The 24,834-nt window shown below is 38.6% G+C and overlaps 1 protein-coding gene across 2 annotated transcripts in view; it reads right to left on the bottom strand.

Annotated features, from left to right (window-relative positions):
* SLC9A9 (solute carrier family 9 member A9) overlaps positions 1 to 24,834 on the bottom strand; it is a 755,878-nt gene that overhangs the window by 499,558 nt on the left and 231,486 nt on the right. For both annotated transcript variants that reach the window (XM_036758117.1, XM_036758118.1), the window contains exon 6: positions 5,107 to 5,212. In XM_036758117.1, coding sequence (XP_036614012.1) covers positions 5,107 to 5,212 — 106 coding nt within the window. The remainder of the gene's footprint in view (positions 1 to 5,106; positions 5,213 to 24,834) is intronic.

The raw sequence follows: 24,834 nt of genomic DNA, 5'->3' as shown, positions 1-24,834 counted from the left end.
TTGCCACGTCAAATATTCACAGATTAAAATCATGTAAGAAATGGATGAAGTACATCACATCCCTGTTGTTCCATATGCAATGGAGCTTTCCTGAAGATGTATTCAATGAGCCTATAGAAAATAAAGTTTGTGCCCTAATACTTTTATTTAACTACAAAGAGCAATTATTTCATCTACCTTTACAACAATCAACAGAATACTAAATGTAAAACAATAATAATATAAAATAATCACAGCAATATATCAGCTTGTCCCAGGACCATTTCTATCTGAACTTCCTCAAAAGAGAGGAAATGAATAACAATGGTATTATAGTAGCAATAGCCTGCATCTGCATAATGAACATATATTATTGAATTTGCCTTGCACAACAACCCTTTGAGATGGGTAGCACAAATGTTATCATTCTCATTTTGCAAATGTGGAGAAAGAGGTTCATGGAATTTTAAAGACCTAGCCAAAGATCACACTAATAATAAAGTCAGAACTCAGAATCAGGTTTTTTCATTCCAACTCTAGTGCTTCTATCAGTAAGACCCTAATTTCAGTAACATTTATTCCTTCATTTGTCTGCTCATTTACTTATCCAACACATATTTATTATTTACATAATTTAAAGATATTAGGGGATTTAAAGAACTATAACGTAACCTTACTGACCTCAGGGAACTTAAAATCTAGGGGAGAGTATAAAGTCAAACGGCCAAAAATGATTATTTCTTTCATGACTACACTACTTTGTTTTCTGCTCAACTTCCGTGCACCACATGGAGGCTAAATGACCCCTCAAGATTCTTTTTAACCTTATGATTCCTTAGGTCTGTCTTATTTGGCTCCTGTACTGAATTTTCCTTCAGGCGCATAGATCCTTAGAAATGTCTGCTTTCAAGAAGCTATTTTCTCTGAGAATCAAACAGTCATCAATACCACACTTTAAAGGATATTTTGTAGTAACAACTTCTAGGCAGCTGTACAATATTTTTATCTGAAGAGATAAAACTAAAGATCTATTTGCCTTTTTCCCAAAAGAAAATGATTTACACTGAATATGCTTTTAAGTCCTTGCCTAACAGGAACTAAGTACATCTACTGTACGTTTATTGTTATTCAAGAGCCAGCTGTTTAATGAAAACCCTCTTTTGTCCCTATAGAAATCTGGAGGCATTTACATACAGTACTGTGAAACTCTTCCTTCTCCTAAGTTTGTTTCAGTGTTGTATGCACCAACATTTTTAGATAAAGTGCCAAAGAATCCATCATACTTTTGCTGAACAAGAAAACAAGGTTGCAATGATGGATAATTATAAAAAAGTAGGGAATGAGTCTCACAGTAATATAGAAGACAATTTTCCATCGGGACTTTGTTGCGATCTACTAATTAACTAAAAGGAAGGTTTGGGGCTTTATTTCTTTTTTCTCCTCCCAGGTATGTAATTTGGGAATTCATTCCAAAACATTTCATTGTGTTGTGAGGGTGGATTCTTTTTCATAGGGGGCGGTCTATACAAAGCCATCCTTCTCTAGGCCATTTGGAGTCAACTTTCAAAAAAAGGCTTATTTAATGTTGACTGCATACAAAGTATTGTGTTGGTAAAGGCAATTGTTATGGGGACAAATTCTATCTTCATGGATTTATAAAAATCAATAAAAATCTGTGTAGATGAAATACAATGCTAACTTAGGCTTCTGTATTCATTTATTTGCTCCAGATTTAAAAAAAAAATGTGGTTCCACAGATCTTATTGCTCTGTTTTCTCCTTCAATGTGACCAAATAAATAACCTTTGCACATGTGAATCAACTATGCATTTGTAATGCTTACATTTTTATTCCCCAATATACAAAAATACATGCTTTCGGTATAGCCTTCTCTAAATCCCTGAAATCAAAAAGAGCAAGTATAGGTAATGTATGGTCCATGCCTAAGCATGCTTAAATAGAATTATTCAGCACGGCAAGCTAAGCAAAAAGATCAAAAGATGTTATCAAGTTATCTTTACTTAGCCCCAGACAAGAAAGATTCCATGGGAATTTTAAAGTAAAGGAAGCCTCCTGTTTACAAATGGGTTGTGTTAACGTTCATTAAAGTCAGATGTTTGAAACCTGGAACACATTATTTTTTCCTAAGAAATAATGTTTAAATAATATATGAACTTACAGGCCAGCCTGCAAATACCTATTTAATATATAATAGAACTGGACTATTGTATGTTTGCAATGAAAAATAGGAGAAAAAAGACTATTGTAATATTAGTAATTAACAAAACAAATAGAATTCAGCAAAAAAAAATGTTTTCTTTTTCTTGAAGGTCACGAAAAAGAAAAATAGGACTAGTTAGTTACGTGAAAGAAACTTCCAAAAAGATTCTAAATGAGATTTATGGGCACTTTCAAGGGCTTCAGAGGTTGATGGTATAAGTTTTTAAATATTTAATTACATTTCAAAACTTAGGATCCTATATTAAAATCTGGAAGGGATCTTAGAGGTCATCTAGTACAGTCCCTCACTTTATTAATGGGGTCTAGAGAGGTGATGTCACTTGCTGAGGTCACATAGGAATTGTGCATCAGAGCCAGGATTTGAACCCTGGTTTTCTGACTCCAAATCTAGCCGTCCTTCTCCTGTCCCACACTGCCTCCTATTTATGGATTTCCTTACCCTAAATACATCTATTGTGCTGAGACAGTATAATTAAGATTATTTTAAAGGTCAAAAATAGAGCCAAGAGTAGGAAAGATCTTACTTTGGTAAATGGGCAATTCAGACTACAAGGGAATTAAAGGGGACTTCTTTACATATGTCTGATTATCTGTGGTAGTTATGGGTTATGAAAAATTAAAGGTCTAGAGCTTCATCATGAGTAGTCCAGTAGTACACAGACAGACTCAGAGTCAGACATAGCTGAGTTCAATCTTGCTTCAAGTACTTAGTAGCTCTGTGACCTTGGGCAAATCACTTAACCTCTCTGTGCCTCCATTTCTCATCAGGAAAATGTAAGGGTTGGATTCAGTAGCTTCTAAGCACCCTTCTAGTATTAAATTTACAATCCTATGATACTGTGACCTTCAATAGAGAAGAAATGAAGTGATGAGAGAGTCTGAAAGCTCCACTGGGCTAGGACAGCATTGTTGTCTAGGATGAGAGGAAGTAGGTTGAGAGGAATTGTTTCAGGATGGGTAAAGAGAGAGGCCAGCAAAGGTCCATTTGCAACTATGAAGATCTGAAGGTCAAGAAATGTCTATATTATAAATTCTCATCTGGGCTGGGGTTATTCCAACATGCATAGCCTCTGAACTGTAGGTGATTATCAACACTCAAGAAAAGCACTCTTTTAAAATACATCAGCAAATTTGCCATGTCAGCAAATGAGACATTTTTTTTCCCCTATGTTCTGATTTTATGATTGAAAATATGTGCAGAGGAGGGGAGGAAGAAGAGAGAGCAAGGATGCATTGTGGTTAACTAAGGGGAAAGTTATGAAGAAGCTTTAAAAATGACAACAGATTTTATGCTTGTTGGCACCCATAGTTTTTCTTCGATTTCCATCTTCGTGATGGCAAAGCATTGTGATTGGTGTGCATGATAAAAGAGAAATGCCAATCACTCACTGATTTGGTGCCTTCCTACATTTTCTGAAGGTCATTTGCAGTTCAGTGGTACTATTTCACTTGACCTTTAAAGAAAAATATATAACTTGCCAGTTCAGAGAGGGAAAATGGGAAACTCAGCATATTTTTACTCCCATCCCCAGTTGAGTAGAAGTCATTCTCAGGCAGTTTCTGATATTCTCATTAAGTTTTCTTCAATTTTGTGTTGAAAATATTTAACACTTGTGCTTCTGCGATTTAGACTTTATTTATATTATTAGTTTGTTTTCACTGATACTTGCCTTTGGTTCTAAGAATAAAGAACTCTTATGGCTGATGATCAAGTGTCATGAGATTTAATAAACAGACTTAATGTTCCTATTGGGGCCACATCTATATCAAGAATCCATTGGGCAGAAAGAAGATTATACTTTATGATCATACTGTCTTTCACCAGTGAGTATTGACTTTTAAATACCCTTTGGTACATCACAACACATCTCAAATAGATTGAAAGTAATTAACATCCCGAATATAGTAGTATGGCCACATTTAATTATCAGATGGCTACTTTCCCTTGGGATATTTGACAGCTGGCTGAAATGTTGGTGCTCATTTAAAGCCAAAGAGAAGACCTTTGACTTGAGGAAAGGTCACCAAATTGCCATTAGTTAAATGTAAGTGCTAAATGTCTAGATTAAAGGGGGAGAGGCTGGAAGGACAGCAGACTAATTGGCATCTAAAAGTTTTCAAGAAAAATAAAAGTGAGTCTGGGGATGATGGGAAAACTATATTAGGCATGAGAAGATCCTCAGTCAATGTTACTTATAATGAGATGGATTTACATATACCCACAGTACCCTCTATTCAGGAAGAGAGTAAAAAAAAATTGAAACTCCTGATCTTTAAGTACAGTATCACATTTGCCAAATTTACCACATATAGGAAAGGTTTTACTGACTAGAGAAAATAGGAGGCAAAGTCAGGAAAATATACCCTTTGAGATGTTATTCGCTTAAAAAATGCTGGAGTGGGACACAAACCTAGTAAATCTGATACAATAGTAGAAATTAAATTCTTAACCAACTACGTCTATTACTGATGCTTTCTATCTTTAAATGTCACCTTAAAATTAGAAATTCTTTGTATTTTTGTGACAAATAAGAAATAGAAAAGCAATACAGCACAGTGGATAGAGGGCCAACTTTATGGTCAGGAAGGCCTGGGTTCAAGTTTTGCCTCTGATGCATACTAATCTTCTTACCATGGTCACTCAGTCTCTCAGTGCCCCCAGGAAATGCTTGAAAACTATAAGTTACAGATGTGTCATTAAAACTGAAATATTCCCACCCTAGGAGTTCTTCCTCCCACCCCTCAACCTAGCATAAATAAGAATCATAGTTTTAGACTACCACTACCAAAAAATGTCAACAATATATATTAAAAACATATGGGATTGTTTCTCAGTGGATTAACTATTTTCATTTTTGTTCAAAGCAATCCAGGTGTTTGTACTTACTATGTGAGAACTATGGCCACAGCATCATTCAGCACACTTTCACCAAAAAGGAGTGTGTACAGATCAGTATCAACATGCAGTTCATGGAAAATAGCCAGTACCGTCACTAGGAAAAAGCAAACACATATACACACAGAGTGAGTCACAGAGACACAAGGGTGCCATTTCCATAATTTTTTATTACCCACCACCACCATCTCCAAGCACTTATTTCTCATTTTCACACCTATGCACTGGTTGCCCTACATCCCTAGAATACTCTACCCCCTCATCTCCACCTTTCAATTTTTCTGGTTTCCTTCAAAACTCAGCTTTTAGAATACCACGTTCTCTGCCAAATTCTAGTCAAGCATCATATGAAAACATTTTTGCTTCTCTCCCCCAGCTGCTTCTTCACTCCCTACCCCCCACAGTTTGCATAAAATTATTTATGTCCAAGGTTTCTCCCCCAAGAGAATTTCATTTCCTCTCCCTCAAGACCATTTCTTTTCTTTCTTTTTCCTTTCTTTCTCTCTTTCTTTCTTTTTTCCTTCCCTCTCTCTCTCTCTCTCTTTCTCTCTCTCTCTCTCTCTCTCTCTCTCTCTCTCTCTCTCTCTCTCTCTCTCTCTCACTCTCTCTCTCTCCCTCCATTCCTAGAACCTAGCACAGTGTCTGGTACATAGTAGGCATTTAATAAATGTTTGCTGTTTGATTAACCAGATAATAAGACTATGTTATAGTGTTTTGTAGAAGAGAAAAGATAAAGGAGATTCACATAACTTTTATTGGTGAATACCTATAAGATGGAGGTAAGGTTGGTTGTTGTCCTTTGTACTTGAAGAGAACCAAAATGACATCACTATGTTGTGCTCAATGCACGTAGATAGACTTAGGAAAGATGACTCCAAAGCCCTAGATTTCTCTTAACAAGTGTCCTAATGTCCATGTGATAATTGAGATTTTACAAATGTATTGTTTGATATTGTACTTATACTAGGACTTCAATATGGATTCACTTAGACTGTGGTCCTAATGCTCATAAAACGTACAAGCAATAACAGACAGGTTGTACTTTTCTTCTGTTCTGATCCAGTCTAATTCTGTGTCAAGCAATTAATGATCACAGCTTCTGATTGGATAAGTCTCCAGGCTGATTGAAGCAGCTTGTGACTCATTCTTTTCCTGCTGCCTCAGACAGACAGCTCAGATCCTCATGCAATTTCTGATCTTGATAAGGAAATTCTCCTACCAGAGCTTGGTATTGATAAGTAACCCTGGGACTCTTTCCAACACATCTGGATCTGATTAAGAATTCCATTCTCACATTTGGTATTGATTACTTGTTCTCAACCCAGCCCATTTTGGGGATATTAAACTTCTCTCTCTGATCCCTACTCTGAGGCTGTACTTACTTGAGGCCTTTGTCATGGTATAGGTCTCCTGCCCCCTCAAGCTGGGTGAGTTTCTTTGCGTCTGTGTGGCCAAACCTCTTTCTGTCTATATTGTCATATGGCATGGTGTGGGGTCTGTGTGTGTGTGTGTGTGTGTGTGTGTGTGTGTATACATGTGCTTTTTTCTCCCTCCTTGCTATGCTGCATAATAATAAAGCTTTTGTTTGTACTAGCTTCCCAAGTATCGTTTTCCTATAAATCTTTAAATCCAGGTCTCTGCTTTAACATGAGCTGTGAGGCTAAATTAAGCAGTCAGGTCACAGGTGGTTATTTAATTATAATCTGATTCATTTGTCCATCGATAGTAAATGGTAGTATCTTGCCTTCAGGATCCCAGGCTGATAACTGAAAGAGACCTCAGAGGTTATCAAAACTAGACGTGTCAAATATGCTGCCCACAATCAAAACCAAATTGAAATGTAACTGGGAAATATTTAACAAAATAAATAAAAATACAACAGAACATAGATATGTTAATATGTGATTTTCTAAGTCAATATGGGGCCTGCAGGAATCCTTATCTACAGTGTAGTGGACTCTCTTTCTGTTTGAGTTTGATATCACTGATTTAAACCAACCCCTTTATCTGCAGAATAGGGTCCATTACCTCTCATTCGTAAAAGTCTTTTATCCAACAAGCATTTTACCAAGCACTTCATGTCCCAGGCACTGTGCTTAATGTTGGAAATACAAAGAAAGGCAAAAATAAAGTCCCTGTCCTTAAGGAGCTCACATTCTAATAAGGTTAATATTATTAATGATAACAGCAATAATAATAATAATAATTAATAATCCATTGCCACCCAAGCTTTTCCTTCCACACCTTTCTTGAAGTAAACCAATTCATTTTGCAGAGCACTAGTCTTCATATAAACAAATGACAAATATGGACATAGAAAATATGTAGTGTAAATGGGATTGGGAGGGAAGGCCCTGGGGTTTGGGGTGTATGGTTGGATTGGAAAGGCCTCTGGCTGGTGGGATTTGAACCAAGTCTTATAGGAAGCCTGGGAAACCCAGTGGTGGAGGCGAGGAGGGAAAACATTCCAAGTATGACGGACAGTCAGTAAAAGAAGACTGGAGTCGGGAGATGGGGTGTTGTGTGCCAGAATCTTCAAGAAGGCCAGTACTGCTTCATTGTTGATTATGTGGAGAGCCATAGAGTATACAAACTAGAGAAAGGTAGGGAGGGCCCATTTGTAAAGGGCTTTAGAGACCAGAGGATTTTCATATTTGAAACTGGAAATAATAGGGAGTCACTGGAGTCTGCTGAATGGGGAAGGAAGGGGCGACATGGTTAGACCTGTGCTTTGTTGGATGAGTGGACAAAGGTCTGGCATGTGGAGCAAGTTGAGTCCAGGAGCCCAGTGAGAAGGCTATTTCAATAGTTCAGGTGACAAAGACCTGCACCACAGTTGTAGCTGTGTGGGTAGAGAGAAGGCAAGAGGTTGTGAAGGCAGAAATGATGAGACTTGGCAACAGATTGTATATGTAGGATCAGTACGAGTGAGGAATCAAGGATGGTACTGGAGATGTGAGCCTGGGCAATGGGGAAAGATGTTAAAGCCTTTAAAATTAATAAGGAAATTGAGAAGAGTAGAGGATTTTGGAGGAAAGATAATGAGTTTTGCTTTGGACATGTTGAGTTTGAGATATTTATAGGATATCCAATTCGAGATATTTAATAGGCAGTTGGTAATGGGAGATGAGGTCATGAGAGAGATCAGGGCTGGATAAATAGTTCTGAGAATTATTTTCATAGAAATGATCATTGAACTCATGGGAGTTGATGAAATTGCTAAACTAGATAGTTTAGAGAAGAGAAGAAAGCTAAGAACAGAGCCTGACCTGGAGGAAGATCTGGCAAAGGAGACCGAGGAGGGGTCAGATAGGTAAGAAGAGCTAGTATTTAATAGCTAGCATTTATAAAGTGCTTTCTCATTTGCAAAGCACTTTATAGTTGACACAATAACTCTATGAGGTAGCATCTTAGCATCTTAGGTAGGTAGATTTTACAGGTGAGTAAACTGAGGCACAGAGAAGTTAAATGACTTGGCTAGAGAATGTCTAAGGTAGGATTTGAACTCAGATTTTCTTGACCCCAAGTCTTGCACTCTATTACCTCATCTATCTCCATCTTCCATCTTTCCCTCCATGATGGTACTTTTCCATTTGCCTAGAATATATGCGGATCTCCTCAGGTCCTTAAACTAGCCTCTGAAGTGCTAATTGATAGGATCATAGATTTAGAACCAGAAAGGACCGTAGCTCATTTGAACTTTGGATCTCCCTCGTCCTGAGAACAATGCTGTGAACATAGTAGACACTTAATCGATGGCTGTTGAATGGTTGAATCCTTGCCTGTAGCCTCTTTCTTCAGTGCATGGGGTGAGTTGTCTCTGCCCTTGCTGCATCCGGATCCAACTCCTTGATCCATCCTTTCATTAGCCACAGGCACTTGTCCGGTTCACATTGGTCTTCTGTCTCAGATTGCCAGTGCTGTCTGGGCACTAGCCAACGTCAACAAATAAGCATCGAGACCAAGTGAGATGTCAGTTTCTTTGGTCTACTTTGCCACCCTGCCCCCCGCTTGTACTCATACCTTAAGTCAGGATTCTTGTCGAGTGACTGAGCTGGGATGGCTTAGTGGATTCCCAGCATTGATCATCCCTCCACCTAGTGACTGATTCCTGTCTTGTCCCATTAGTTACAAATGGTAGGGCCTGTGTGTGAGTGGGGGCTGAGGGTGGGGGGAGGGCAGTAGTTTGGAAAACTGTCAGAGCAGCTGAATGCTCTTGCAGGTTAGACTGTGTCACATTCCCTGTATCTCACTTTTTTTAAATAAAAGGAGAAGTGACAAGGCAGACAGGGCTTGGTGTCAGGATGACTTGCTTTTGATTCCTGTCTTAGATACCTATTAGAGAGATAGTTGCACAACCCAGAACAAGTCACTTAACCTGACTCAGCCTCAGTTTCCTCATCTGTAAAGTGGGGATAGTAATAGCACTCACTGCACAGAGAAGTTGTTAGGTTCAAATGAGATCACACACATAAAGTTTGAAATCCTTAAAGCACTATATCAATTCTTACTACTACTACTACTACTACAACTTCAACAACTACTACTACTACTACAACTAATACTACTATTACTACTACTACTACTTCTACTACAATTATTACTATTGCTACTACTACTACTATTATTATTAAGGAATGAACCAGTTGTCCCTTAAGACTTCCCCCAACTCTTCCTTTCTTTATTTAACCCAATATACTTTGGGAAATGCAAGTTCTCATACAAATCTAATAAGATTAAACACACACATACACATACATACACACACATTTACACACACATACACATGCATGCATACACAGATGCATACACACACACACACACACACACACACACACACACATACACACACATCCTTTCCTGTACGGTCAGTGTTCACCTTGCCCAAGGATTCAGATCACAGATTACAGAACCTCAGGGATCCTCCAGCCTTTGTTTTCCAGATGAGAAAACTGAGGTCCAAGAGAGTCCAATGATCTGCAGAAGTTCGCATAGGTAGAAAGCAAGAGAGTTTGATACAAGATCCTGTTACTCCAAATTTACTCTAATTCAATACAAACAGTGATCTATCATTTCTACTATTGCAAAAGACTGTAGGATGTACTTAGATTACAAAGATAAAGCTAAAATAGCTCCTGTCTGTCCTGAAGAAACTTCCATTGGCCTGGGGAAGAGGGGGAATGATGGAGACACATAGAGCTCCTATATAGATAAAACACAATGTAAAGGAAGCAGAGATAGAAAATTCTAATGGCTAATGCATCATGATTCTTTTATTTTTAAGGCTCCATGTTTATTGGCTTAACTGAGGAATTTTTGTTTTGATCAAAATGGTGACCGTGTTGAAGAACATTCACCCCAATGTGAAATTAAAGTCTTGTGAAATTCAAACAAGCTGGTGAAATATAAACACATTTTCATTGACTGAGGTTATGTAATCAGGCCTTAAATAATTATATCCTTGGGAATGGAAGAGTAAACAGAAGTAAACTTCATGAATACACTCCCTATTCCTTCCCTGACACATGAACCTATCTGCTTTATTTCACCTGGGACAGGAACAGGGCCAATAATATAACTGGGCTGGTCTTTAATCACAACAAGTGGGCTGATATCATCATCCCTCCACAGTTATAGCCTTTCAGAGCCAAACAGCCATTAACTATTTTTTTTGGAGATTTCAGGAAGTTAGAACTCAAAGTAACACACATTCCACTTTCTTTCCTCTAGACTAGGTCCTGTCTCTAAATATTTGAGTTCAGCGGGCAGAGTGATGTACTCGACTAAGGCTTGATTAATGGGATTTCTTTTACACCAGAATTCCATGGAGTGAAAGTGAAATCCATTTAACAGAAGGACATTTTGGCTTTGAAACACACAGTCATCATACTAATTCACATTTGAAGAGCAGTAGAAGGTTAACAAAGCATTTTCTTCATAACAATCCTGTGAGGTAGGTAGCAGAGTTATTATCACACCCATTTTACACAGATGGAAACTGAGGCTCAGAGATGTTAAGGGACTTAATCTGGGTCACATGGCTTATGTGGTAAAGGTAGGATTCAAACCATGTCTCTTGATACCAAGTCGAATACCACACTGCCTTCTAATTTCGGGGTCTTAGTGTGTGTGTGTGTGTGTGTGTGTGTGTGTGAGAGAGAGAGAGAGAGAGAGAGAGAGAGACAGAGAGAGAGAGAGGAAGAGAGAGAGAGAGAGAAAGAGACAGAGAGAGACAGAGAGAGAGAGAGAGAGACAGAGAGAGACAGAGAGAGGGAGAGACAGAGAGAGATAGAGAGAGAGACAGAGAGAGACAGAGAGAGAGACAGACAAACAGTGACAGAGAGAGTGAGCACACAGTTTTGAGGAATCTATGGAGGTTTATGAACCTTTTTCTCAGAATAATGTTTTTAATTGCCTAAAATAAAATACAGAGGTTTACAAAGAGACCAACTATATTGAAACATAGTTATCAACATACTAAAAACAAACAAACAAATCAAAATAATTTTGAAAAACCAAGTTCATAGACCTTAAGTTAAAAATCCCTGCTCTAGTCAAAGGTACAGAAAAGGCATCTATCTGTTTCATTTCCACCCAGACACCAAATCTACTGCTTTTATCTACCCCAAAGATTTAATGAGCCACTAAATTGGGATGAAAACACCTGGGTGCTGTTCCCAGCTCTATTTGTTTTGACTTGCTATGCAAAAGCAGCAGGTTCTACCCACTGGAATGGATTGTACAGGCCCATTGCATCTTCTCACTGACTCCCTTTGAAACATCAGGATGAAAGACATTTAAGTCAATAGAAATAGCTTTTAAAAAACACTCTGCCGCACAAGCTATTCCTTCTGTACAGAGAACTGAGCTCCATTTCATCGACTATGTCCCACACAATGGAGAAGGTGATTACCCTGCACATTCCTATGTACTCTGGCAAGAAACGGGACAAGACTGAGATAAAGATAACCATTGTGCCCCATGAGGAAGAATGTTTGCTGGGATCTGGGCACAGTCAACTAGGTGGCTTAGAAAATATACAACCACCCACTTAGACTGTGCTCAGGGCTGTGAAAACTAGTACCGTTGGTCGTTCTCTAGTAGGGGTCATGCTAACACACAATTTCCATGAATTACTGGAGCAAATAACCCATAAAGAAACTGATGAAGCCACTGGGCACCTGGTCACATCATTTTGTGCTGAATTAATAAGAGCAGCAGCAAATAGTCTTGCCTGCGATGCAAGGTGTGTGTTGTTTGGGGTTGCTTTCCTTGAGATTGTACAAAGAAATGCTCCTTTGTGGACCTCAGTCAGGTAGCAAGGGAAGGAAATCTACCCGAGTTTTAAAGATTTCTTTTTTACAGCAAATTTAGTCACTGTCTGATTTACTGCCTTCATATTATTTCAACTCTTCAGATTTAGAGCTTAAGACACCTTGGAGACCATCTGAACCAACCCTTTCTTTGTACAGATGAAGAAGCTGAGTCACAGAGGTGAAGTTATTTGACCAAGATCATGCAGGTAGTAAGTGTTAGTAAGCAGAAAAAATAAGATTTGAATTCAAAGCCTCTGGCTTCACATCTCACAAGCTGTTCCATCATCTCTGAGAAGCATATTCTGAGGTTTGGGTCTTGAGAATGGAGCTGATAAGCTGCTTTCCTACTCCTAGGTCAATTCTGAGGCAGTTTTCTAGTTGTTTGGAGGGGAATATGGGAGGGCTTTAGAAGGTTCCTTTCTTACTCTGCCTTCTTGGCACCAGAAGCCAAATATTAGGGTATTATGTTAATACCCTAGGGGATATAATGTTGGTGCTGAAGTCAGAAAGACCTGGGTTAGAATCCTACCTCTGATGCTTACTAGCTATGAAATTCTGGGCAAGTCACTTGATCTGTCCCAGAAATTCAGTTTCTTCATTTCTAAAATGAAAAGGGCTGTTGTGAGCATCAAAGTGCTTTGCAAACATTAAAGCACTACATAAAAAACAGTAATTTTTATTATTTGTGTGCTCAAATTAAAAAAACCAAAACCAAAATTATATCCTCTCCAGTCCAACTTAAAGAGTCTGTTTGTCTACTGCATAAAAACATTTGGGTCATTCGGAAAGACTTCATCTTAAGGCCAAAAGTGTCTTTTCCCATTCATAATAAACTGGAGCTCAAAGTAGTTGGTCTGTATAGCTTTAATGAGACATGATGCTGCCCTGTTCATTAATCTAGAGATAGATGTGCCAAGATATAACTGACAGGGACATTTCCTGACTGAGTTTCCAATGTTCCTTGTGTGGCACCCCTCTGGGACTACTTCTGCTACTCCTACTTGCATTGGTGGGCTAGATTCTCAGAGGACAGTTGCTACTTCTTCTCAGGATTCTATTGGATAATCTCAAAGGGTTAGGTGTCTAATACTGCTGCTAAAAACTATAGCGACAACAATGACAAACACAGAGGTCTGCTTTATATTATCACACAGGAACCTCAAGTAACTTTTTTTGCAAAGAGTATTTACTAAGAGGGTTAAGGTGAGAATAGAATGTATAAAAATATCTGAGAATATTCTCCAAGGCAGGGGTATGTATACACACACACACACACACACACACACATACACACACACACACACACACACACACACACACACACACACACGCACTATCCCTGGAGAGAATGAGCTCAAAATTAAAATAAAAGGTAGTCAGGCATGCATGTGAAAATGAGATACTTCACAGATCCTTATTATTGGAAGGACTTTCTCCTTTTGCAGGTGCCTCCTCATGAGTAACTTCTTAAGGGTAGCTGAGGGCTAGGCTATGAAAATTGATGCCTATGTTGAGTCTACAGCTTCCAGCAGTACCTGAGTCCACAGCCTGAAAATTCAATCCAATGCAGACTTTGATTGGGCAGGCTTGCTTCCAGTGTGCCCCATTTAAGGAGACAATGAGAGTGTCATTGGGCTGGAAGGTGGAGAGTTGTGGTAGCCAACAAGGGTAAGTATAGTCCACAGACCAGAAGAAATAGTCAGGAAATGGCAATTACATCTAAACCATGTTGAGGGCATGGATGAGGCCCATGGGAGCCAAATTAGTGTGGCCTGGGAAGAAGGATGATGGAGTCTACTTGAGGTTCCATTTATTTTTGGAAATAACCTTGCTAACTGCTGTACTGATTGAGAGGGGAATGAACAATTTGAGACGGTTTGCCAATATATCTCTCCATCTCTATGCCATGTGTTTAAATAGACTTCATCCTTCTTTTAATGTGTTAGGGAACAAAGTTTGGTTTTGATTCATCCTTTCTCTTGGAGGTATGGGAGTCAGTAAACTGGAGTAATGGTACTGGAATGCTTGCTACTGATTCACTCCCTTCTTATTACCTTGCTATTCTCATTTATTAAATGCCTTTTGCTTTGAATTTATAGTCATCTGGTAAAAAGTTCATTTGGGAGGAGTTTACAATCTGTAAATTTGAATAGATATAAGAGCCAATGGGTATGAGAAAACTGGGTGTCACCAAGAAGGGGAGGTTATGGCTAGGTTTAAAAAACAAGCTGGAGTAGAGCCAAGATGGTGGAATACAGTCAGCAACCCAGCTGAACTCCACCAATATTCCCCTACAAACAACTTTAAAATAACATCTCAAATCAAAATTTGGAGTGGCAGAGCCAAGAAAAGTCAGAATGAGACATTTTGCCACCCTAAGACAACTTGGGAGATTGGCAAGTGATATTTGTGATACTGGGGTAGGGCCTGGCCCAAAGTGAAGAAACAACCTGAGCTGTAGGCATTGGAGGGAGCTGAGATAGCAGCAGAGGTGGCAGCAGCAGCAAGTTTAAGAGCTCTCAGCTCAAAGATGTCAAGGAAGTTGGATAACTGGGAAACTTTGCTGGCACTGGGTTCAGCTAGCACTGATTGGCAACTGTATTCCTTATAGCAGTTCTGGGTCCCAGTTCCAGGGTTTCCAGGAGCACTTGGTCATTCAAAAGGGATCAGGGACACTAGTCACAGTTCCAAGGCAGAGAGGAACATTAGAACTTGTGGCTGCAGAAGAGAAGAAGTCCTGTTCACAGTTCCAGGGCCAAGAGGGATGCTAGCACTTGCAATTATAAAGGATTAAGGACCCTTCCTGGGTAAAGACTGGAGTGAAGACCAAGAGAGCAGTGACCAAATGTCTCCTGGGATCACACCACCAAAAACTTTCAGAATCCTAGGCCTAGCTCTAGAAACAGCAGCACAAAACACCCTGCAGCTTGGGATGGTGTCTCTCCACCCCCAGGTGAACAGAGCTGAATTTTAACAAAAAATTTAATGTCAAAATGTAGACTGGAAAAATGGGAAAACACCAACAACAAAAAGAAGTTGGCCATAAAAGCTAGTACAGTGGCAATTAAGACCAAAACATAAATGCAGAAGAAGAAAACAATGTGAAAACAAAGAAAAAAGCTAATTGGACCCAAGCCCAACAAGAATTCCTGGAAGAGTTAAAGAGAGATAATATTGGTAGAGGAATAATTGAGAAAAGAAATGAGAGTGATACAAGAAAATTATGAAAAGAAAATTAATAGCTTGGTAAACGAGGCACAAAAAATACCAAAGAAAACTTTTTAAAAAGCAGGATTGGTCAAATGGTAAAAGAGGCACATAAATTCACTGAACAAAAGAGCTCCTTAAAAAGCATAATTGCTTTTCACTGCATATCATAGGCTGGACAAAAGGCCTACACCTTCATCTGCTTTAGGGGGTTGAAAAGTTATGTCAATCATTTTAAATGTTTCTAGGTCTCATTTAAAAGTTTCTGTAGTATTCTGAGTATTGATGAAATCAGCTCTATTATCATCCCCAAATCTCATTTGGAGTACTTAAGCACCTATAAGAAACTTCACTTCCATTTGGACCCCACATTGGGGTCTCTCAGGAAAAGGCAAATAATTTGATGAATATATATGTTATCTCAGTTGTTGCATTTGTGAAGTATTTGTGTATAATTTTGACATGTGGGAAAGAGCTTCTCATGGGGAGACTTTGAGGAAGTATTTTTCTCTCCTAAATTCAATGTTGTTGTTGCTGTTGATTTACAAGTAAACAAAAAATATTCAATAGAAAAAAAGCAGATTGGCCAAATGGAAAAAGAGGTACAAAATCTCACTGAAGAAAATAATTCCTTAAAAATTATTTGGGCAAGTGGAAGCTAATGACTCCATGAGACATCAAGAAATAATAAAACAAAGTCAAAAGAATGAAAAGAATTGAAGAAAATGTGAAATATCTCATCAGAAAAACAACTGACCTGGAAAATAGATCAAAGAGAGATAATTTAAGAATTATTGAACTATCTGAAAGCCATGACTAAAAAAACAAGAACCTAAAGGCTTCATTTCTCAAATGTATAGGGAACTGAGTCAAATTTATGAAAACAAGAGCTGTAAATGATATGAACAGGCAGTTTTCAGAAGAAGAAATCAAAGCGACCTACAGTCATTTGAAAAAAGTTCTACATCACTATTGATTAGTGACATTCAAATTTAAACAACTCAGAGTACCACCTTACACCTGTCATAAATGATAAATACTGGAGGGGATGAGGGAAAATAGGTACTCTAATAAACTATTGATGGAATTGTGAATTGACCTAGTCATTCTGGAGAACAATTTAGAACTCTTCCCAAAGGGCTATAAAACTGTGCATACCCTTTGCCCCAGAAATACCACTGCTAGGTCTCTACTCCAAAGAGATCAAAGAACAAGGAAAAGGACCTATACATACAAATTATTATACAAGCTCTTTTTGTGGTGGCAAAAAAATGGAAATTGAGGGGATGCTCATCAATTGGGGAATAGCTCAATAAGTTTTGGCATATGATTGTGATGGAGAACTGTTATGCTGTAAGAAATGATGAGGGGAGTGGTTTTAGGAAAAGAAAAAAACACGGCAAGAACAATATAAACTGATGTAAAGTGAAATGAGAATAACCGGGAGATCACTGTGACATTAGCAGTAGTGTTGTAACGATGAGCAACTGTGTACTCAAATCAATACAGTGATCCAAGACAATTCCAAAGGCTTCATGATGGAAAAATGTTATCCACCTCCAGAAAGAGAATTGATGAACTCTGAGTGCATATTAAAGTATAATTTTCTTGCCTTTTTTGCAATATGACTAATATGGAAATGTTTTACTTGATTTCATATGCACAAATGATATCACTTTGCTTATCTTCTCAGTGGGTGAAGGAGGGGTGGGAGGGAGAGAATTTGGAACTCAAACTTGAAAAAGAAAATAATGTTAAAAATAAATAAGTAGCAAATTGGGGAGGGGAAGGCCAAGACAAAAAATATCACAAAATAAAAAAAATTAATACAAAACTAGAGTTTTTGGAAATATCCCAACCATTTACTTCCCGTTTACTTGTCATATTCAGTCTAGTCCAATGCTTTTTAAACTGTGGGTCACAACCTGGTATGGGATTGAGTAAGTGAATGTGGAGGTCATGAAAAATTTGGCAACAAAGTTTTCTGAATGTGGAACAACCAAAAATTAATTAAAAATCGAACGTGTAATGACTCCAAGGTGTTTCTGGTGGCACTTGCCCATGTTGCATCACACAACCTCACTGGAGCCTTGGTTCTGAACAGCCAACTTGCACACTTTGCACTGTGCATGCTGTCACTCTGTGCAATGCCAATGAACACTGGCAGAAACACCTCGGCTCAGATTTTATGTTATGAATTGTAGTGTTTTTACCGCGCATACAAAATTGTTAAATAAATTCTGGCTTGGGATTAGGACAGCATTTCCAACAATTTCTGAAATGGCCCTTAACTTACTTCTGCCATTTTGTGCTACTTATTTATGTGAAGTGGAGTTCTCAGCATTGACAATTATAAAATCAGAATATCAATCAACTCTGAAAAATGTTGAAGATGTTCTGTGTCCTGCAGTATCAAATATTCCACCAAGATATAATTCTTTATGTAAAAATATAAAAGGACATCCATCTCAAAAGTATGCAAATTTGCTTTCACCTTTAATAAATGGTAAAATTATATGTATGCCAAAAATTGTGTTCAAATAACTTTCTTTATGGTTTATTGTCAATAAATGTTTGATTTGTATACCTATTTTATATACACTTGTATACACTTTGTATATACTTTTGTATACACTATTTTGTGTATACTTGGGGTTGCGTAAAAATTTCTTGTGTGAAAAGGGGTCATGAGTGGAAAAAGTTTAAGAAGCTCTGTTGTAGTGTATCTTCATGAATTCAGATACTTCGGTTTATTGAGTGTTGAATAATTCAGGACCATAGGCATTTCAACCTAATCCAGGAAATCCTATGAAACATTGGAGAAGGAAAATCCCATGTTCATAGAAAGTAATCATACTAGAGCTGCCTGACAAATACCAAGGAGAGAGGAAATTTACAGAGCTGAGCTGGAATTCCAAGGTTCACGTTGCCCTAATATACTTGTGAAGACACTGTCATAGAGTGACAGTATGAATAAGCAATATAGAATTTAGAGCTAGAAAGGACCTTAGCACAATCTACCCACCACCTCTTTTATGTAATAATGATGATAATTATTATTATTGCTAATATTTCTATGGCACTTATTGTGTGCCAGGCATTGTGCTAAGTTCTTTACATTATTATCTCATTATAGAACAAACTGAAGCCCACAAGGATGAAATGATTTGTACAAAGTCACATTGGGAAAAAAAAACAACAAAAACCTGGGTCTTCTAATTTGAGATTCAGTCCACTTTTCACATAGGATGTTGCTGCTGCTGATTCCTGTACCCTCCCTCTGTAGAACTCAGTTGCCAAGGAATTGTCTGAATGTACACTCACAAAAGAACACCCAAATGCTGAAGAATTGGGATGAAGATATCTTGATTAATTTCTTCCCGGGCTCAGTGTCTCTTTGATTCCATCCTACTAGTATCACACCTGCCCTTGTCATCACATGAATGCAGTAACTATACATTATGGTACAACAACTAGGAGTACAGATAATGGCTGTCTTGTCTCTCCAAAGCATTCATCAGCTGAGGATGAGTAATATTTCATAGTGCTTCCATTTGCAAAAATGCATCCAAGCCACCATTAGTCTAACTGATCACTTAAATGACTATGCTTTTGCTAGTGTCAAGGTCTTCAGGGTGATTTAGTGACACAGACCCTCTTCTAGATTCTCCATTAGCAGCCATCTCGGAGCCCCTTTTCCTTGATGGCTCTGAAGGAATTTAAATTTCAAATGATACTTTAATGTGGCAGCTCTCAGCAACCTGAAGCAAGAACTGCCTGGATGGATGGACATCAACACATAATGGTTCTCACTCCTGTCACTCTAGGTCTTCATTTAGCCTCCTAAAAATGCTGCCTTTCTCTAGGGAGAGATTTTGTGGTTTTCTGTGCAAATCAATAGGGATGACACTTGTCCCTGAAAAAAAAGGAGGATCAAAAATGTCTCAGGCTTCTGCTGTGGAATAGGTGTCAGGCCTGGCCCTGGAGAACCCTCGCTGTCTCAATTAATGAGCCTATGTTTTGCCATTTAGACAAGTGAGTACTATGGGACTAGGCTAGGTGATTTTCCCAGAGGAGGAGAGAGAAGAAATCCTCATTTCAGCGCTTTTCCCTTCTTTATGAATGACTAATTGTTTAAATTGAGTCTTAAAGAAGAAATCCCTGATTTCTTCCTAGATTCAGCTTAAGTTTGTATAGGAGAAGCAAGGTAACAGTAGGTAAAAAAGTGGCCTCAGAGTCAGCAAGACCTAGATTCAGGTACCTCCTCTGAAGCATACTGGCTGTGCGGCCTTGAGAAAATCACTTAACCTCTGGGTGAACCAGACAACTCTCCTCTATGACTATACTGTTACTGAATTATTATGAAGAAGAGGGAAAGAAGGCAGAGGGGAAAGAAAAAAAGAGGAGAGGACAGAGGCTAGAAAAGAGAGGAGAACGATATGTTATTCATCTGTATACACAGTTTTCCCCCCAAAGAATGTAAATTCCCTGAGGGTGAGGACTTTTCCTTTATGTCATTGTATTGTCAGTACCTCGTACAGTGTCTGTCCTTCCCAAATGTTCATACTGACTAATTGTGCCTGATCTGTGGTAGGCCTTTCTGAGCTCATATTGCTTTTATCAGTGACAGTTGGACACACTGGACAGTGACTCTGCCATCCTGGTGTCATTTTGGTCCTCTTCACTTATGAAGGCCAATAGTGTCTGGTACACAATAGGTACATAATAGATGTTTGTTAAATTGAATCAAAGAAAAATAAAAACCTCATGTTATACAACATTTTTCAGGATTTTCCCCCCAGAAAAATTGTGATATCTTGGTTTCAGATAAGGACATTGGAGAGCTCCTGCCTTTATGCCAGGGGTACCTTAACAGCACATAATGATTGCACTAGGCTGTCTCTACCAATCAAAAACTTCCAAACCTTGCTCAAGAATGTCAGCTTTTATGACCTTGGGAAGGACCCAAAGCCAGACCAGGAAAACGTCTCTTGGGAAAACTGGCATCTCACCTAATAAAAGGGATTTTTAGAGACACATTTCTAAACAAGCAGAAACACACAATGGCATTGACAAATAACAACAGCTGAATGATTTAGCTGATTTACAGTTGAAAATTTCCAGGGATATTTTTGTCAGAGATTTTGCTGAAAATGTTGGGTCTAACCCTCACACCAAAATGATTTATTATTTGGTACAAAGATTAGAGGAGAAAATGCTAAGTAACAGCAGACTCTAACTATACTCTAGAGCTTAATATTCCTTCCAATGCAGCGACCAGCTGGTTCCTTTTGGCATAAACATATAGGATTGCTAATGACTTGTACACTTGGAAAATTATTCTTTCTTTGCTTCACTGGTGCTTTTCTGAGAAATAATTGTGTAAATGACTGACTCTTCAGTGCTGAGTAACTGTTTCTGTCATCAGTAATTTCATTGGAGCCAGTTTTGTCTATTGTTTAGGATAGAAGCCCTTTGGTGACCATGCCTGTTCCTCAAGCCCAGAATGGAAGGCACTTGGTAAATGTCGGTGACGTTAATGAGCAGGGTCATAAATAGCAGCTGGAGGAGAATTTGGGGGAGAGTCATGTCACTAAAGGACATGTGGCTTCAAGCTTCTCTACTACCCTTTATAACATAGGTGATGTTGTCTCATAGAATATGACCTATTATGGGTGAGGACTGTATGGTCCACAAGAAAATAAGATATTCTGGGCAGTGATTTTGATTTTTGCATTTGTGTTATTAGGTCTAAGCTTAGTTCCTTTCATATTATAGTAATAATAATGATAGCTAGCATTTGCAGAATTCTTTAAGGTTTACAAAGCACCTTACAAATATCTCACTTGATTGTCCCAACAACCCTGGGCGGGGGGTAGGTGCTATCATTACAGATGGGCAGAGACAAAATTAAATGGCTTTCTCCAGATATTTTTTTACAGATGGGCATAAACAGAATTAAATGAGTTTCCCAGTGCCACACAGCTAATAAGTGTCTAAGGCTGGATTTAAACTTTGTGTCTCCTTGATCCTGGATCCAGTGCTCTATCCACTGAGCTACCTAGTTATCTACTGTGTTATAGGCACTAGAGTAATGTTTCTTGAACCCAACTGAACTGGTTTGTATATTCTTGTTTGTGTGGTAAACCCAAAAGTGCTCTGAACATCATGATGAAAAGTACTCTTGAAAAGATTCAGTGGAGGCCAAAAGATTTTGACGAACCTGATGATAAACAGTAGAATTTAAGCTCCTTGAAGACTTTTGCTTATGAATCTTTGTGTTTCCAGTAGAACATTTATTGAAAGAAAGAATTTTGAGGTATTGAATTTATCTACAGTGGCCTTCCTTAGACAGATATCTTCCAAGAGGGAGTATTTCCTTCTTGGGGAAAGTGCAGCCATGATACTAGTATAAGGGTGGGGGGTCTACCTTCCACTCCTAATTAATCAGAGAAGTATTGGACATCTTGATTGAGACCATCAATCAAAATAAGGCTCTGTGTGAATAAAGTATGTAATCAAATTTGAAAGGCTTATGAGAGATACAGGTCATTGGATAAGATCAGATGATGCTGAGTAGTATATTTGTTATGATGAACTGAAGAAAACCAATCATGCCTCATAGGTCGACATACAAAAGTAGCAAGCTAGTTTTGAGACAGGTAGTCAAATGGTGGTCAAATCTAAACATGAAGTATTCCTGAGAAGGAATTGCCTTTACATGGGGAGAAGAGAGTTTCTTTGCCCTTAGCCTTCATTGACCAGGTTATTATGACCTAGTGAGCCCCCAAAGGTCAAAAGATCTAGAGTTCCCATAGATGTGCCTATCAGTGTCCAAAGAGCAATAGAGACTGCTGATGGCATCTTCAGTGGAAACTGAGAGACACACAGGGCATTGGTACTTTCAGGGGGTGTGACCCCCAGGGGTGGGGCGGACAGAAAGAACTATTTGCATCTACAAGGACACTGACCCTCAGAGCCCTACAAAGAGTTGTTATCCCTAAGGGAAATTTCATGAGGACTCTCCAAAAGGAGAAAAGGACTTCCAGAAATCAGCAGCTTCGAGGTTCCCTCTGTCACTGTGTTTCCTACACATATGACCCACTATCATTTTTACTGTAAGGTTGAGTTCACTATTGAAAAGGACCTTCCATGTGTGAATTAAGAGTCTGTTCTTCATATGGGGAGATTATTTGGTAACAAAGATCATTGCTCCATCTTAGTAAATACCCTTTCTAAAAGCTAATTAAATATTTGATAATCAATAAGACACAAGAGTGGGATTGTAGAGCCACAGCCACACCAGCACCTCAGGGCTACCACTTTGGAGCAGTAGTTACCTATCTACCCTCTAGGGACTTGGAACTACTACTGGAATAGGAGCTTGGGAAGTGGGGGGTGGGGGTGGGTAGGATGGGGATGGGGAGCTATTCTAATAACAATATCCATTTAAGTAGGTTTTGTCTTTAAAGGTTTACAAAGCATTTTCCTCACAACAGAAAACAAAATCTTGGCTTCAAGAGATGGCCTTAGGGCCAAGGAAATCTGAGTCAAATTTTTTCCTCTGGTCAAATCAGTTAACCTCTGATAGGGCCTTAGATTTAGAGCTTGAAGAGATATTAGAGGTTATTAAGTCCAATGTTTTTATTTTTCAGATTAAGAGACCAAGTCCCAGAAAACTTGTGACTTGTACCTGGTTACAGGTACAGCAGATTTCAGAGTCCAGACCCAAACCTCACCCTTCTAATATGAAGTCCAATGGGATTTCCATTAGAACATCATACTCAGATGTGTACTGGCTGTGTGACCTTAGACAAGTCATTGGACCTCTGTTTCCCTCAGTTTCTCAATCTGTAAATTGGAGATAATAATAGCACCTATCTCTCAGGTTGTTGTGATGACCAAATGAGACAATTGTGAAGCATTCAATGCCTGGCACATAGGAAGCACTAAATAAATGTTAGCTATTATTATTGCTGTTAATACAAAAAGGTATCAGCATCTTGTGGAGCTTATATTTTAGAAATGAGAATTATCTCTCTGTATTCTAAAAGGTATGAACCAAAAGCCAGCCAGGTTCTCTATGTTAATAGCTATTTTCTAGGTCTTGGGTCTGGCAAATTAAGGGCAGGTATCTGCTGGTACTTGGGTTAGTGCTGAAAAGGTTTTCCCAAAGGTGCCCACAACAGGAGGATTCTAAATTTAACATTTTCAAAGAACATAAACATTTAACAAAAGCCCAATTTTCTCACCAATGGGGCTTAATGAGCCATGATATGGCTTAACAAGAAATCCTTGCAGTGAGCCTGATTTCAGAGTGAGGATGATTCACTCAGCAGGGCTGGTAGAATCCACTGGATTATTTCTTAAGCTTTTCACCATTTTGAAAGGGAAGGTGATAGACCAGAGGTTCAGCTGTATGAGTCATGAAATAAATAGACAGAAAAACAAAGTGCTATCCAGCAGTAGAACAGGCCAAACTTTGTAGGTCAGCAAGAAATTAGTGTTTGGGGAGGAGAAAGTCACTACAAGCTCTGGGATTTTTAACAAGTGGTAAAGAAAGAGATGAATTAGAAAGACAATGCTGTTTGTCAAGATAGGTTACGGATCAGAGATGAGAGCTTCACAGACAAATCCCTCTCCACAAAAGGCATGAAATCAGCAGATGGTTTGTAGTAACATTTCTCAAAACATGGATTGAAACCCTAAGGGACATCACAGAAATGGTTACAAGAGAATGTGGAAGGCAAAAATTTCTTGTTGCTTTGCCTTCTTCATCCAGAATAGCAAAGCTGTCTTGGGTTATCTTAGAGGAGGGTCATAAGGAGAGCTAATGTTGAGTCTCCCTTGAAAATGGGGGATTTAGAAAGGAAAGAAAAAGGGACAGTCAATCTCTTTTAGGTATTTAAAGATACAGTATTATCCACCTGCCCATTCCTCCCATTCACTTAGTTAGCCCCTGAAGCCCATGACTCACTGAGGATTGTTCTTCCCTAGCGAAGGTATCATAACACCTTCATACCTACTTAAGAGAAGTGGGATGAAAGTAAACCAATAAACCTCCCCCGCTACCCCCTCCCTTACATTGGACCTGTCTTTCCTCTTAAATGCATGGAACATAGTAGGTGCTTTAAAAAATGCACATTCCCTCCCTCCCTTCTAAGAAAAGCCAAGAATACTGAGGATTGCTAAGTGT

This window comes from Trichosurus vulpecula, chromosome 4 (assembly GCF_011100635.1).
Source record: "Trichosurus vulpecula isolate mTriVul1 chromosome 4, mTriVul1.pri, whole genome shotgun sequence".
NCBI classification, from domain to species: Eukaryota; Metazoa; Chordata; class Mammalia; order Diprotodontia; family Phalangeridae; genus Trichosurus; species Trichosurus vulpecula.
This window is presented reverse-complemented; position numbering and strand designations above follow the sequence as displayed.